The sequence below is a fragment of the Oryza brachyantha genome, chromosome 1, assembly GCF_000231095.2.
Source record: "Oryza brachyantha chromosome 1, ObraRS2, whole genome shotgun sequence".
Lineage (NCBI taxonomy): Eukaryota > Viridiplantae > Streptophyta > Magnoliopsida > Poales > Poaceae > Oryza > Oryza brachyantha.
Genome location: NC_023163.2, coordinates 257,967 through 274,411, shown reverse-complemented (window position 1 = coordinate 274,411; position 16,445 = coordinate 257,967). Strand labels below are relative to the sequence as shown.

Sequence of the window (16,445 nt, the reverse complement as noted above, 5' to 3'; positions counted from 1 at the left end):
CTTCTAACTAAATATCATACTGAATGTCACACGGGAATCTTTCTAGAAAAACCCATCTGGTAAAATGCAATTTGTAGATTTCTATCTAAGGTACACCTTGCTTTTTGTTACCACCTTAAAAGAAGAAAAAGGGCTGCCACCGGTTTTAAGTGCATAGATAGTTGAACCTCCCTGGCCAAAATATAAGGAGCACAACATTGAAAAGATTCAACTACAAGGAGTAAAGCACCTTGGTAGGACTTTCAAGATTGATCTCTGATAGAGCTTCCACAGAATAACCTAGTTCTTCCTCGTGAGACCAGCTCTCGTCCTTTCGGTACAACTAGAAAAAACAAATTAGCACAAGTTCACCGGATAAAAACATGCAGGATTTAACTGCAACCTGTGTAACCTGACGACTAAAGAAACATACCTTGGAAATGTCTTTACATTCACCAAACAGTTGTGACGTATCTGCTAAGTTAATCATAGGCGAGGAAAAACCAGCACAGAGAGCAAAAATGGTTTCAGGAATCATCAGAACATTTTGTTCATTCAAAAGAGAGAATCCCTGCCAAAAACATGTCAATAATTGAACTTACATTTTTCGAAAAAATAAAGGAGAATATTGATATCCCACTCCAGAATGTAACTTAGAAATGGATACAGCGGTGAATAATGTACATTGAAGAATGGGTAAACACTAATCACGGACACAATTAAAACAATTAAATGCATGATGAAATGATAACTAATGGTCCAAATAATGGGAACATATGTTTGTTTGTTTTTCTTTTGAAACTCACATTTGTATGTTATGATTCGATTAGTAAAAGCATCACAATTTCCATTCCAGAATTTAAGTTAAAATACATTATGAGGTTGACCTCTATATATATGAATAATATGATGTCCCCTGTATATATCTAGGATAAATCTGAATGAATATAAAGCATACAAATTTTAAATAGGTCATTTTGATTCTTACATGGAGTTACAAATAAATTGTGTTCCACTGTTGCCTAAATGTGTGACACTTGCATAAAGTATACTGATCTATCACCGTAAGAAACTATGTGCTCGCATTTCAAAATGCTAATGCAGATACACCTAAAGTTATAGTCTGTCAAGGAAAAAATGGTCTTTCAGTTAGCAAAATGGGCAGATGAAAACGTTGATAATATCTTTGTGAAGCAGAGAGTAAACAAAAATTAAACAAAAGAATAAATAGAAGCAAACAAAAGAAAGTTGCCTGGTAAAATTAAAACATTACCTTTGAGTGCACTAACTCCAAAGTTGATCTTAGCAGATTCTTTCGAATAAAGATGGAATTGGATAAATCACCCTGCATAGAGTGATATTGAAGAATGAAAGCATGCCTTAAGCATATTTGATATTAAAAAAGAACTGATACAGAAAGTATATAGCTAGTAAAAATAGTCAATGCAAACCAATTGGGCAGGTAAAATCATTAGCTCTAGTGTATTGAAGAATTAAGATGTTGATTTTGTTCAGATGGACTGTTTTTCTACATTGTCATAGTAGCCTGTCATTGAAAAATCCGTAGCAATTGCTTCAAGACAGGGGCTGCGTTCGTTTCAGCCTATTAGGCTAAACTTCCTCGTTTTCCGTTAGCACGCTTTTCAAACTACTAAATGATGTATTTCGTGCAAAAAATTTCTATATAGAAATTGTTCTAAAAGATCAAATAACTACATTTTTCAAATTTTTAATAAGTAATACTTAATTAATCATGTGCTAATTATGTTATCGTTTTCCGTGCGGCTAATTAGCTTTTGTGACCCTTTGTTTCGAACGCAGCCAGGCTGTTTTTAGAAACAAGACAGGCAGTATTTAGAAAGCATACAAACTGCGGGGTGGTTTTGCTCTTTTTGACCTTCGACCATAGAAGTACAGGGAAATGTGAACATTTGTGAACTCAGTGTTAACTGATGTGCTTAACCTAATCATGCCAAAAAAGGTAAATGGCAGTTAAGAAGTAACAAGCAATATATTTCCTGGTATTGCTGAACCATACATAAGCCATAATATGAACAATTAGAATTACATTTGTGAAGGACAGATTCGAAGATAGAAACCAAACATTTTGGAAACCAACAAAACTTAGTAAATTGGAAAAAGACTACGGATGTCTTATTTTTGACCCAATCTGCTGAGTTCACACTAATTAGTGAGTTAAGAATATCAATCCTTGTCATACTCGCAAACAAAACGTCACATAAGAGTTTTGAACAGGCTATTTGTTTCCTAAATTTATGGGATCAACTCCACAATCCATAGTAACCATAAACAGGAAACAACTAAAATAGTGCAAGACAGAAAACATACCTGAATGCCTATTTTTGAAAAGTAACAAGCAACGAAGTACAAAGCTGACCTAGAGTAAGAATTGGAGGGTCAAAACGAATTGTAAGTATAATCTCAAAGTTAAATAACAATTCTAAGAATTAGCTCACAATTAAATGTAACAAATAAGTACACGCTGAAATGTCCACATCAGTAGAGGATATTGAAAGAAAGGTTAGGCAACAATACCAAGGGCATAATAGAACATAAAAGAAGAAAGTACTAGCATAACTATGAGTTTATTACAACATGGCAATGCCTTCAGTTAACAATAATTGTAAGGAATCTATGCTGCATTAGTTATTTCTTTTCAGAGTCGCACGTTTGCAACCTGTGGTGTATCCGTGTGCAAGAAATATATAAATCACAATTAGATAGGTACAATCCCTAGCACGCTAGGAGGCTCTCTCTCTCTCTCTCTCTCTCTCTCTCTCTCAATCCAAGGATAAACCCAAGTTAGCACACATCCCACTATTTTATATAGTTCACAGTTAATCCAACATTCCAGAAGAATCTGTATATCATAACAGCATCAGCATATTCAGATTTCATGGGCACTGGTTATTGCTGTGCTATGAATGCAACAGTGCTCACTGCTCCCATTTCTCTTAACCAATATTTACAAAAGGACACATTTTACATTATTCACCAGCTTGTCACAAAAGTGGACTTTGGACTTATTTAGCAACACAAGTATCAACCAATCTTCTGGGACATTCTATTGACAATTAGGCCCAGATGATGCTAACTGATTATTTACAATCCAAGCAGAATGGTGATTAAGCAGGAGATTTGAAACTAGGTATTGTTCGAAGTTCAGTCAACAAAGGTGCTAGTATTTGAAAAGAATACGCAGTTCCCTTTTCTATTTGTACATTATCTCTAGAAATCAAGATGCACATGCAGTATATTCTATAATTCTGAGATGAATGTTTACTGTGAGAAGAAAGAATAGATAGGATCGCATGACAACAGAAATTAACTAACATGGAATAGCATGCAAAAAGCCTATTCACTATTCGGTACTCAGATAGAGGTGTGCTACAGGTAGTACAGGAGCTTTATACTGGCTAATCAATAAATTTCATCAATATTAAGGTAGAAAGATGTGTATTGAGCTAAGAAAAATATTAGCTACTGCATTTTCACTAAAGAAAATGAGGCAGCATTACAATTGATAAAAGGTAAGTGTCTCGCAGAAAAAGGGCATACATACGATGATGGTAATTGTTTAAATATTTGTAGGTCCCATGTATCTTCTGACACAAATGATGCATGAACTTGGTCCTTGAATAAGGAAAGCACAAAATGTCATTAATATTTTGAAATAACTATAACTGCCAGAAATTATGCACAGAATATGTTAGAGCTTCTATTGAGCTAATTGGGAATGAGAAGCTCACCCGCATGATCATTTCACTCAACAACCTCAGAACTGAATCAGCCTACAAAAAGTGCAGAATTAACATTCTAAAAGTGTAAAGTAGATAGATGTAGCAAAAGGCAATCAGTTAAGGCAGACATCTGCACGAAGGCAATCAATAAACTCCCTGCAAAATACTGCTGCAATCTGCAAGGATACACAAATGTTTGTGCAGGGTTCTACTGGGAATGTCATTACGGACTCCATCTTTATGATCTCTTTTTTTTTTTGCGTGAACATAAGCCCATAAGAAAATAAACTGATAAGATTAAATCATCGACTATTATGTAGGCAAAATTTTCTGTGAGACATGACATCCAAAAAAAAATGTTCTTGCTGATGGACACTGCAAGAACGTGGCTTTGCTTGTGGACACTCCAACAATGTGGTTCTTTGCTATTTGATACCACCTTCATAATTTCATCAATTATATCCATTTTAAAGAGAAAAAATTTCTACAGGGACAAAAATAGCTGAAAATAATGAAATAATGAAGGTACTGTCCAGTAGCAAAGAACCACAATTTTCGAGTGACCACAAGTAATGTTACAAACTTCAAACAAATATAAGTTTTGAAATATCATAAGATAAGGGTCAAAATAAGTGATTTTGTGATACTCACGACAAGAGCTGTGGTACTAAACAATGGAAGTGCATGAATAAGACAATTCCAGGTATCTTGCCAATAACCTTCAAAATTTGACATCTGCAAAAAAAAAAAAAGTAACTGGTTGTGTCATATGGTAGGTAAAATTATGAACTTCACAGTCTAGAAAATGCATATTAGTGATAGGTAGACCACATGAGATAGAGGTAGATCAGATGCTTTTTGGCCTTCGAGTTAATTAACTGGAACGCCAATGGCATACCAAAACAAAAATAAACTCACCTCGCCTTTTGTTAACAAAAATGGTGTTTCATTCCTAGCATCCAGCACGAGCAGCGCAGAGAACTCCTTGAGAACCCTGTCAAGATCAGTGAAGGTTTGACATATTCTACTTGTAATTAAGGCACACAATATCAAAACAATTTCAGCAATCATCTAGTTACAAAAAGCAGGACAACATAAGATATTTAAGCCACCAACAAAAACAAAAGGTACCATCAAAATAAACCTGATAAGCCATAGCAGTGAATCTTGAAACCGTAGGGCATTTGTATTGCTCAATACACTGCACAACCATAGAAAAAACAGATCAACATTCAATAAACTAAATAACGCAGGCCTATGGTAGGCAAATATCTGTAACAAGATCACAAAATATTATACCAAGAAATATGCTAGAACATGAATAACTACTGATGACATACAACTATACTATTGACTAATAATAGCAAGTAAAATAGTTTGAACTCAAGGAAATCAAACATATTAATTATTGCTCAATTTCAAATAAATTGAGAATAACTTTAGTTACATGTATTTTTTATGTGAGTGTTGACCAGAAAGAAAAATAGTCAGGAACGAATTTAGGTTCTTCAGCTTTATTAGTAATGAAAAAAATGTCCAAGCACATATGTATAGTCAATAACGGTATAATACTTTCCTCCTATTGTCTGTTGGCATTGTTCTTCTTGCCTTTACCATTCTAAAGCTGATATAATGATAAGAACCATTAAGTTGCTTTTACCATAAATCCAAACCTGCCTGTTAAACCAGTATATCCATCACACACACAAACATACCCATGAGACTTTCAAAATTGTATAGTTGAAGTTATCCATAAGAGTGACTTTGCTATTTTGCATGCATGTGCATTTCGGACACTCCATATGATACATATCTCGAGGGAATACCATATACTGAAAAACTCAAATAGAATAACTGTAGGTCTACTTACAACAAGCAGATTGCTATTTTCTATAATTTAGCAGTTGCTGATTGCCACAGACAAAATTACATCAAAGAAAGAAAGATCCATAACCTTTTCAAACCTTTACAGGTTGCCTCGAACCAACTAATCAACAAGGATTTATCCACTCGGTACCCATACTTGTGAATAAGATAATAAATAGAACCGCTCCTGTGGAAAGAAACAGGTTCGCAAATTCAAACACTACAAAATAGAAGATATAATGGTCATGTGCTTAACAAGGAATAAGGAATGACATCTCACCACAGGGAACAGCAATAACAAAACAATGTACTCCCCCCGTCCCATAATATAAGTCATTTTGCCCTTCTAATTTATCCAAAAGTACAACGGATATTCAAATATTGCAAGACAATACTTTATCCCAACCTACCAACTTTTGTACTGCTCTATTCCACACATATCAACTTTTGTGCTACTTTATTCCCTCCAACCATCACATTTTGTATCGTGACTTGTCCTTTCACTACTTCCTTAATTTTTATCCAAATAAATGGTAGAGTCCATTACATTATGGGACTGAGGAAGCAGTTTAAACAGATATATCTGGAAAAAAAATGTATGTTCTCCATTGTGTCATAATAATATACTATCACTGAACAAACTTAGGTAATACATCAAATATGGGTTAATTGCTCAAAAAGGTTAGTGTCACTGATTACCGCTATGTTGGTACTAAATTAGAAAAATGCAAGTGATTTATATATATTTCATAATATTGAGATAGAACAAAAAATTACTTTGTTAAAAGTCCTGGTAGCAATGAATTGGAAGCAGCAAGCAAAAGGAATGGAAATACACAAAATGAGGCATGTTTAATGGAAGGGATTCTTGAATTTTGACTGTGTTGCTCAAATTTTAATAAACCCATGGTCATATTCAGGATACACATCTGAGATTTCAGAGGTAAACAATGTTTTCTTTTGAAGTGGATAAACGGCGCATACCAAACAAGAGATCCTTTCAGCAGGCTATCCATGATGATGGTCATAACATGCTCCGTCTTTAATTTTTTCTCATTATTTGATGTCCTCGGTGTGCATTTGCAGGCCTAAATATTCCTAACAATTTGAGCTGTTTTCGAGCAAAAACAGAACAATGAAATTTGTGCGTGCAAGTCTGAGCACGTGTGTGTAGATGCAGATCCAGTACCTGATATAAGACAGTAGCAGATAGATCCATCAATTCTTCCTGGAAACATCTCAAGGACCCAGCTTTCTCATCTCGAGGTGCCTCACACCTACATTTAATGAATTTCATCAGGAAAGAACTCAAAATCAAATAGTGTTGTCAAAAAAAAAAAGATTAGCCCTACCATACTAAAGATGATCCAGTATTAAAATGATGGTCTAATTCCTTAATGATGACATCAAGAAGTTTTTCAAGAATCTCAGGGATAGCCCTAGCAAGCTTCAGCTGAACCTTCGCATAGGTGATGAACAAGCTCTGGAAAAGCAGTAAAGATGTTGTGTGAATACAACAGAAGAGATGTGATGAAGGTACAATCAAAGTGATGTATAAAGATAGAGTGGTGCAAGTCAGGCTACAGAACCTTCAAAGCCCTATCATGGGTCATCGGCCAGGAATGGAACATAAAATCTTGAATGGCATTGTGGATATCAACAGATTTGCATCCCAGATTTGGCCCATCCTTCAGTAGAAATGTGTTAACACATTCCATAAGTTTGCGGGTCAGCTTTCCCTCTTCCCTGATTCCAGAAATTATGTTTATTTCAGTTGCAACTCAGAAAAGTAATGGGAGACAAATCAAAATGCAATCCATTCTTCTTAGGAAGTGAAGGGATTCAAAAGGACATGAGCAAATAATACGTGCCTAATATTTGAGCATATTATACAAAATCCATTAAGGACCTCCTCCCTCATGGAATCTGGGTAATCACCCGGTGGATTTTCAAGTAGAACATGAAGGGTCAATGTACAACGGAAGGATTCCTCCTTGGAGCTGGCCTGATTGCTGAATTTTTCATCAAAACCAGTCACAACCTTCTTCATGTAGAGCACAACAAAACCTGAAGACATATGAAACTAATAAAGGAACAAAAGTGTTATGACATGAAAAGATAGGACAACTGGCAAGGCAACTCACTGCTATATGTTCGAGGTTTCATCTGGTACTGGTACTCCTTAACAGTTAAAAGCTGCCTAAGAATTATGCTGTATTCTATCAGAAAGCTGGGAGCATCTTTTACAACCTCCCATATATGACTGAAAAGTTTCTTAGCGATGGAAATCAAAAGTAATGACCGCCCTGCAAAGAAAGAGAACCTCTTGTTTATTATCAGGTAGCCTGTAAAATATTCCACTTCAAGGCAATTGAAAAGGCCATCTGATGGATAGTTTATTGGATAGTTCCGCATCAATTTACAACTGAAGATAAATATGATCACGTTGGAGACATTTGATGGAAATGAATGGGCATTTATTTGCATCATTGATGGGTAGAGATAAAAATGGCAGTATGCGTCGGATCATGATACGCATAGCGATACAAAATTATCTTCTCTCTTTATGCATAATATTTCAGTAGGCAGCAGCCTGCCCAAGTTCAGTTTGATACATTGTGAGTTGTGATCCATCCATAAAACGATCTGAACAAAGAAATCGTTACTGAAGCACTAGAAAGTATAAAAATGGTGAAGCATTTATTATCAAAGTAGTGACAATGCAGAACAATGATGATCTATACTAACTTGTGAAAATAGATAAACACTGAAGTGATCAGGTGGGAGAGCACAACACCCTCGGTAACAAATTGCACCCGTATAGGTAGGTACCTGAGATTGGGGCCCAGACGCCCAGTAGTAGGAGGAAGGAAGGGATTGGAATGAAAGGTAAACCTGAGAGGCGGAAGTCCTCGGCGCACTGGACAGCAAGGCGGAGCATCCTGGCAGCGGCGGTCTTGGGAGCGCGCTTCTTTCCGGAGATGTCGGCGATGACGCACTTGGCGAGGGCCAGGATGAGGAAGGGCCATGTGGCGGCTGAAAACAAGAGAAGCACAAGCAATGGCAATGGCAATGAGAGAGAGAGAGAGAGAGAGAGAGAGAGAGAGAGAGAGAGAGAGAGTCTTGTAGGAGTATAATGTAATGTGTAGAGGAAGTAGGAACTGACAGCCGGGGATGTGGCCGGGCTTGAGGCTGGCGGTGTTGCGGGTGAGGAGGCGGCAGAAGGAGAAGGCGCGGTCTCCATGCAGCCAGGTGCCCAGCAGCTTCACCCCTTCCTGCGGTGAGTGAAGCCGTGCGGATGAATCAATCGGAATCAAGGTCGTAGGTGAGAAGAGGCAGTGTACTCACATCACGGGTTCTGGCCCGGTCGGAGGAGAGCTTCTCGATGATCTCATCGACGTCGCGGAAGGTCGCCATGGCGGATTGGGGGGAGGGCTTGGGTTAATATGTGGGTGGTTGGAGCAACACACTTTCTGAAACACGCACTTGCAGCAGCAGCAGCAAACTTGCGACTCTATTTTGCAGAAATACAAGAGCCAAATACAGAGGTTTGCTCCTTGTACCACGGATGAACAGGTAATGCAGGTAATTACACAACCCTGAATATGCAGGTAATGCGCATCTGTTAGGTCTTTGGGTTTAGGATATGAACTCGAGTTATACAGAACAGCAAAATAATACTGGCCCTGTTCACTTTGCATTTTTATAAATTGGTAGTTTAGCAGATTTGAAGTGTATCCTGGCATTATGGGAACCATGCCAAAAAATTTCGATATATGATTGTCAAAGAATTTTATAGAATCAATGAATGAATGTCAACATAGGAGTACCTGCAAACACATCTGCAAGAACCCTCAGCTTTCAGTCAGAGCAAATCAGAAAAAAAAACAGTGGAATCAAAACGGCGGTCGTGGATAAGTAAACTAGTGTAGTATAAGCAGGGTCGGAGTCGTCCTCACCAGCGGTTGGCGAACGGCGAGGCGCAGTCGCCAGCAGCAGCCGGCAGCCGCCGCCCCCGCACCGGTGAAGAAGAAAAGAGACTTCGATCTGTGCTTTGCTGTGGACGGGGAGCCGCCGCCTGGAGCCCGCGCCTGGCCGCCTCCTCTCCGCGCGCCCGCGCTCCGGGAGCCGCCGGCTAGGCAAGGAAGATGGAAGAGAAGAAGAAAAAATTGCGAGGGTAAAAGAGTCACTGTGTCTCAGTAAAAGCAAAGAAGATAAAAAGAAAAAATTGAAAATGGTGTTTTAGAGGGTTCTTTATTTACTAATAGTGTTCTAAAGATTCCTGATTTTATGGGTGATGTTTTGGTAACTTTCCATATGACAATGCAGAATAATAATGATCTCTACTAACTTGTGAAGATAGATAAACATTGAAGTGATCAGGTTAGACAGCACAGCGCCCTCAGTAAAAAATTGCCCCCATATAGATAGGTACCTGAGATTGGGGCCTAGAAGCCCAGTAGCAGGAGGAGGAAGGGAGGGATCGGAATGAAAGGTAAACCTAAGAGGCGGAAGTCCTCGGCGCATGGACGGTAAGGCGGAGCATCCTGGCAGCGGCGGTCTGGTAGTGCGCTTCTTACCGGAGATGTCAGCGATGACGCACTTGGCGAGGGCCAGGATGAGGAAGGGCCATGTGGTGGCTGAAAACAAGAGAAAACACAAGCAATGGCAATGGCAATGGCAATGAGAGAGAGTCTTGTAGGAGTAGGAGTATAATGTAATGTGTAGAGGAAGTAGGAACTGATAGCCGATGTGACCGGGTTCGAGGCTGGCGGTGTTGCGGGCGAGGAGGCGGCAGAAGGAGAAGGCATGGTCTCTATGCAGTCAGGTGCCCAGCAGCTTCACCCCTTCCTGCGGTGAGTGAAGCCGTGTGGATGAATCAATCTGAATCAAGGTCGTAGGTGAGAAGAGGCAGTGTACTCACATCGCGGGTTCTGGCCCGGTCGAAGGAGAGCTTCTCGATGATCTCATCGATGTCGCAGGAGGTCGCCATGGCGGATCGGGGGGAGGGCTTGGGTTAATATGTGGGTGGGTGGAGAGAGTATCGGTGACGGCGCCGAGGGGAGGGGGGAGAAGAAGAATAAGGGAGAAGAGGGGGGATCTGTGTGGGTTTATTTTGGGGAAATGCTACGAAACGGGGAACCGGCCATCATGGCCTTTCCGCGCATTACACGTCTTTCTACTAGGCCCCCAACAACGCCACTTTCTTTTCGGCCTTTAGATGAGAGATGTTTTTATAACAGTTATTTAATCATGTAAATAATAATTAGCCACTTTCTTTTCGGCCTTCAATGTTTTCAATTAGCACCTTTTAAACCTATTGAATATTGAGTTTTTTGCAAACGAAGATTACATGTTTCTTTAAAACCAAATAAATTCATATTCTATAAAATATAATAGTCAATACTTAATTAATCAAGTACTAATGGCTCACAAATGTCCCGTGTGTGATGAAACATTCATCATCCTCCACTAAATAATGGTTCCTTGGTGTACTTGGCTGTAAAGTTGTAAAGTTATATTTTTATATATTGTCTGTGTAACTAATGTTAGTGGCGGAGCCAAGGTTTAAACATAGAGGGGCGTAAGAGTCTTGGTGGGGACATAATAAAATATTGTTTAGGTTAATTGTCTGATAACTATATATATAATTGTATGTAACAAATAAAATATTAGAAGAGGCCAGCCAGCTAGCCATCACTCTCTATCTTCGCCACTGATTTGAAACGAATCAGTTAGATCACTACATTTTTTCACCTTTTTTTATAAGTTGTATTATAGTTTAAGTTAAAAAGTTTGAGATCCACAGGGTACTTCTACTTTTTTATTTCGCTACCTACACGTTTTATTGTATTTTTAAGTAAAAGCTTGTAGAGCCATGGACAACAACATGTTATAAATTTTTTTATAGTTTTTCACTACATTGCATACTATCTCGATGATTAAATCAGTATTAGGTAATTTAAATATATGGAATATAGTGGATAACATAGGATATTCTCATCTACATCCTAATAAAATTTAGTCATATTCTAAATATATTTTTAAAATTTATAGTGGTTTAGAGTAGTCACATCAATTACAATTTGATAGCAACTGTTTTGTTTTAGAAATAAAAATTAATTTGTTAGCTAATGATACTATGAATTAATAAATTTTAGGATAACCAAAGCTAAAGGGCCCATGGGATTGCTGAGAAAATAGATTTGAATATTTGGTTTTTAGGAAATAATGGTTATCATCTAGCTAACAAATGCCCAAATATTTGTGATTGATATACATAAGTTTCCTAAAAAAAAATCAAGGGAAAAAATGCCTAGTTAGTATTGGTAGGTATAGATAGTTATATTTTTTAAGAAGTTAGGACAAAGCAACTAGTCCTTTCTATCATTCCATAAAAAATAATTTAAATTAATGTTAATTTGTATGCAGAGGAATGTCACCGGGAATAAATTCGCAAATTTTAGTAATTGTAGTGGAGGCCTGGCCGTGGCCGGAGGGGATGAGATAAAACAGGTTGAGTCTGTCGTATCAAGAAAATGAAATCGATTGGAGCAGTAGACCTGTAATTAATTAAAACAGATGGAGATGAGATGATATTCCGGTTTCGAATTAACAATGCTAGCGAGGGTGCGGCGTGCGGGCAGGAAGAACCAGATGCCCAACGTACCCCAATTTCGGCTTTGATTGCAAATGCGGCAGAGAATCGCCTCGTTTCCGCAAGTTGAAAGCAAAGCCAAGAAAGATACGAATACGATCCTAGCTCTCTTTCTTCTAGTTTCTTTGATTAAATTTATTCTGCTTCTCTTTTGATGCAATATATGGATGCACACACTCATGAACGTGTAGAGATCATTGCATTCCCGCCATTTTACGCAAATCTATATTCCATCGATCCGTCGATTGATTTGATCGTCAGGTAGCAAAGGTACGTAGGTGTCGTCGTCATGGATGGGGAGGAGGAGCAGCCTCCCCAGCGCTACTGGTTCCCGTACTGGACCAGCCCTCCCCCGCCGCCGCCGCCCAGGCGCAGGCCGCCATCACCTGCCGCCGCCTCCTCGCGCCATCCCCACCGGACCACCGCCGACGGTACACAAGCAGCCGCATCCAGACGCCCGCCTGCTCCTGCTGGCTCGTCGCCGCCGCCGTCCCGCGCCGCAGTACTGCCGACCAACCGCCTGCATCAGCATCAGCCGCCGCCGCCGCCTTCTTCAGCAAGCAAAGATCGTCGTGAGCCACCTCCTCCCGCGCCCAAGGACGTCGCCGTCGTCATCCCCACCGTGCAGCAGCATCAGAAACAACCACCCATGCATCCGCAACAGCAGCAGCACAAGGGCGCCAAAGACGGCGGCGACGTGCGCAAGGACATCAAGGCGGGGCTCGCCGGCCTGCTCAGCGCCGCCTCCCACGGCCAGCAAGGGACAAGCGTCATCACGCTGGCCGGCGAGAACAAGGGCGCCACCATGAAGATATCCGCCCCCGGATCCGGAGGCACCAAAGGGGCCGGAGGGCAGAGCACCGGCGACAAGAAAAGCCTTGACGGCAAGGGCGTGGGCGTGAGGGCGATGATCAACAGCAACGTGCAGTCCATCAACAACTCGCTGGTGCTCCATAGCTCCTGCAGCGGCGACGACCTGGGCGTGCACCTCAAGCTCCAGCTCTCCGCCAAGTCCAAGAACAAGAAGCAGGTCGCCGATACCACTACCACTACCGGCAAGCCTTCCGACGCCGATACCAGTGTGAAGGAGAAGCATCAGGCGCCCGAGGTGTCCAGCACCGTAAAAGCCAGCAAGCCCGCCGCCGCCGACAAACCAGGCAAGGAGAAGAAGGCCGATGGCAGCAAACCAGGCAAGGAGAAGAAGCCCTCCGGCGCCGGCGCATCCAACAAGCAGTGAATAGTATGATGTAAATACGTGTACTAGTTGTACAATCAAATAAAAAATGCTACTGTACTAGACTATGTGTGTTTGCTACCGTATTGTAATTGTATTTGTATGCATGCATTACGTATATGTGCTAGTACTACGTAGTATTTTAGCGGATGTTGCTCATGCTCGTATTGCGATGTTTCCTGGGTCGCAGAGGACACTAGCTGGGCCGTGCTGTTGTTAGACGGAGGCATTTGAAATGGTAAATAACAAATGATAAAAGTCTTTTGATATTGTATTTTTTAAGTTGGTGTTTAGAGACATATAAAAGTTAATATTTTTTTGGGTAAAAGTAAGAGGTGGTCCGTATCCCTATGTATTTTTTTTGATATTTGCTGTTCTAGACTGCCAAATGCAAAGTTATCATTCTTTGTGCTAGTGTTTAGGTCTATTTTATTGCTATTTTAAAGGATCTGAACAGGGTCTCAATTCAATAGCAAGCTTGCTGCCGCCGCCGTTTGACGTTAAAGCCGAAGCCCCATTGTTTATAGCTGTTTAAAAGCATAAGCAATACTACTTACTAACGCTTAAAAAATTGATTTGTAGTTGATTCTTGTTGATATAAAAGTAAAGATTATAAAATAAGCTATGATAATAAAAATCATAAAGTTAACTTAATTTAAAGTTTCAAAATTTAGATATTAATTTATAAGGCTCTGTTTTGATCCTTTAGTTATATGATTATACTTTAGTCACGACTAAGGCCGCGTTCAACGTGGGGTGTAAGTTAACTTATCCTGTCACGAAAAACATAGTAATAGATTAATACATGATTAATTAATTATTAATTATTAAAATAATATAAAATAGGTTAATATGATTTTTAAAAACAACTCTCCTATAGAATTTTTTTTAAAAAATATACCGTTTAGCAGTTCGAGAAGCACACGAAAAATGAGAGGATAAATTAACTTAGAGGGGGCAACGAATACGGCCTAAAGTCATAGTCCCTACTTTAGTCAATACGGTTTGGTTTAAGAGACTAAAGGACGATTAATGAGCAGTTAGAGTAGGGACTTTTTAGCACGTTCTCCTCTCTTCCGAGTGGTTGTGTGGGACCGGCCGGCCTTTAGTCCGAAATAAGCACCTCATTTATAGATTTTTTATTATTTAAATAGTGACTTTTTAGTTTAGTGACTAAAATGGAGGGAGGGAGCATGTAGGGCCTAACACTTTAGTGTTACTGTCATTCAGGTTGGTCGGGGCATGTGACCTGAACCGGCGGCCCATATGTGTAGCCCATGAGGCCCATCAGAAAGCGCCCCTCTCTCTCCCCCCTTAAACCCTAGAAAGAAAGAAAGAAAGCAAATATCGACCTCCTCTAAACTCCAAAGGCGGCGGTGGTTGGCCGGCGGCGGGGCCATGAGGGCGATCTCCGGCACCATCCTCTCCTCCCGCCCCTGCTCGCTCGCCAAGGCCGCCGCCATCATCACCCGCTTCGCGGACTCCGCCGCCTCCCACCTCCCCTGCCCCGACGCCGCCACCTACCTCCGCACCGCCGCCGACGCCACCGCCGCCCACCACCTCTTCCGCCGCGACCTCCGCAAGTACTACCATGGGGATATTGCTCCTGCTTCCGCCTCCGCCTCCGCCACCGACAGGAAGATCAAGAAGCATATAGTGATCCCTGCTCTTTCCGCCTCCGCCTCCGCCAGCGAGAGGAAGGTCAACAAGGAGAAGCATTCCAAGGAGCATCACGAATCATCGATTCATGTGAAGCAGGAGGTTGAAGAGATCCCCAGCCCGGAGAAGAAAAGGACCCAAAAGAAGCGTTCCAAAGAGATGAATACCGATGCTAGCGCTGGTGATTTGGGAAGTCTTGCCGCAGAGCAAGATTTAGGCAGTGACAGAAAAAGGAAAAAGAAGAGGGAGAGAGGTGATGACAATGAGCAACTAGAGCATACAAGCAAGAAGCCACGGAATCGGTCCTGAGTTTAGGCTTAGTACAGCCCATTCTGATTGGAATTGGTCGCATCTTCTTTTGAAGATGGTGTGGTGAGGTTGTTCTAACTCCATTTTGCGAGTGGGGCTGGATTACATGGTCACTCTAGTTTTATCTTGTTTTCTTGTGATATCAGTCTGATAAGGATACGTCACAATCCCTTTTGTAGCAGTCAAATTATATTGTTGTTGTCCCTTGCGCTGCCCACTCTAGTGAAATCGGTTGCTAATTTGCATAGATTCATCCGCGGATCAATGTATATGTGTTTGAATTCATTAGCATTTATATGAATCTAGGCAAAGCTGGAAAGTATTAGAATGTGGAACGAGAGGAGTACAAAATAGCCCATTTAATTTTAGAGTACCCATTACAATTATATAATGTGTGGTTGGTGGGAATTTATGTAGATTCCTGTTTAGAGCATGAGTCAACTCCCAACAATTGCAGTCTTTACATGTTGATGATCAGGGATGCAGCTCATGTGGTGTTCTCCTTAAGGATTGTTTGATATGTGACTCATTATTCATTCTATGACATTTACACCAGTGACTTAATGAATTTTAACCTCTTTATATATGCCGCTGCTATGGTGAGTTAACGAATTTAACCTATGTATATATAACGCTGCTATAGAGTTTGTTTATTCTATTACAAACAGTGCATCTCATGCCTTCTGTTTTCTGCTAATGTACTTTTGGCCTTTAGTAACACCTGCATCCATTTATTCATGATATTTTCATCTCTAATAACTGCATCTTGCCATTCCCCGTTCCCTATATAACTGTGTTGAACTAGAAGGTATGTAGCTTTCTCATGGCCCCTGGTGATCTCTTCTTAAGCACAGGTAGCCGTGCACTGTTGTTGGTTTAAGAGATTCAACAATGGACAGAAACTGAAGTGAAGAGTGATTGCAAAGATATGGCTCTAACTACACAACAGGTAGGAATGTTTTATGACTACGGACTACCT

General features: G+C 40.3%; 3 protein-coding genes across 3 annotated transcripts in view; 2 read left to right on the top strand and 1 right to left on the bottom strand.

Annotated features, from left to right (window-relative positions):
• LOC102715629 (serine/threonine-protein kinase ATM) overlaps positions 1-9,653 on the bottom strand; it is a 34,816-nt gene extending 25,163 nt beyond the window's left edge. Inside the window, exons 1-20 of the mRNA XM_040521758.1 lie at positions 9,566-9,653; positions 8,955-9,205; positions 8,773-8,881; positions 8,502-8,642; positions 7,751-7,912; positions 7,478-7,673; positions 7,196-7,352; positions 6,959-7,089; positions 6,796-6,883; positions 6,591-6,694; positions 5,695-5,793; positions 4,885-4,941; positions 4,659-4,734; positions 4,392-4,475; positions 3,750-3,791; positions 3,563-3,633; positions 2,329-2,377; positions 1,253-1,324; positions 413-550; positions 230-310 (exon numbers count right to left, since the gene is read on the bottom strand). Coding sequence (XP_040377692.1) covers positions 230-310; positions 413-550; positions 1,253-1,324; positions 2,329-2,377; positions 3,563-3,633; positions 3,750-3,791; positions 4,392-4,475; positions 4,659-4,734; positions 4,885-4,941; positions 5,695-5,793; positions 6,591-6,694; positions 6,796-6,883; positions 6,959-7,089; positions 7,196-7,352; positions 7,478-7,673; positions 7,751-7,912; positions 8,502-8,642; positions 8,773-8,881; positions 8,955-9,023 — 1,926 coding nt within the window. The 5' untranslated portion in view covers positions 9,024-9,205; positions 9,566-9,653. The remainder of the gene's footprint in view (positions 1-229; positions 311-412; positions 551-1,252; positions 1,325-2,328; positions 2,378-3,562; positions 3,634-3,749; positions 3,792-4,391; positions 4,476-4,658; positions 4,735-4,884; positions 4,942-5,694; positions 5,794-6,590; positions 6,695-6,795; positions 6,884-6,958; positions 7,090-7,195; positions 7,353-7,477; positions 7,674-7,750; positions 7,913-8,501; positions 8,643-8,772; positions 8,882-8,954; positions 9,206-9,565) is intronic.
• Positions 9,654-10,200: 547 nt separating this feature from the next.
• Positions 10,201-13,742, top strand: LOC102715355 (formin-like protein 16). Its single transcript, XM_040524729.1, has 2 exons — positions 10,201-10,286; positions 12,535-13,742. Exons 1-2 carry the CDS (start codon positions 10,201-10,203, stop codon positions 13,499-13,501), a joined length of 1,053 nt encoding a protein of 350 aa, XP_040380663.1. The 3' UTR covers positions 13,502-13,742.
• Positions 13,743-14,816: 1,074 nt separating this feature from the next.
• On the top strand, positions 14,817-15,647 carry LOC102707158 (H/ACA ribonucleoprotein complex subunit 4-like). Its single transcript, XM_040522777.1, has one exon. The coding sequence runs from the start codon at positions 14,897-14,899 to the stop codon at positions 15,464-15,466; it is 570 nt and encodes a 189-aa protein (XP_040378711.1). The 5' UTR covers positions 14,817-14,896; the 3' UTR covers positions 15,467-15,647.
• The last annotated feature ends 798 nt before the right edge of the window (positions 15,648-16,445 follow it).

What these genes read in the sequence shown, in the direction of transcription:
- LOC102715355 (XM_040524729.1), top strand. Translation starts at nt 10,201, where the DNA reads ATGACGCACTTGGCGAGGGCCAGGATGAGGAAGGGCCATGTGGTGGCT. An exon ending in AAGCAATGGCAATGGCAATG is followed by an intron (nt 10,287 to 12,534) that starts GCAATGAGAGAG and finishes CAGGTAGCAAAG; the next exon opens with GTACGTAGGTGTCGTCGTCA.
- LOC102707158 (XM_040522777.1), top strand. Translation starts at nt 14,897, where the DNA reads ATGAGGGCGATCTCCGGCACCATCCTCTCCTCCCGCCCCTGCTCGCTC.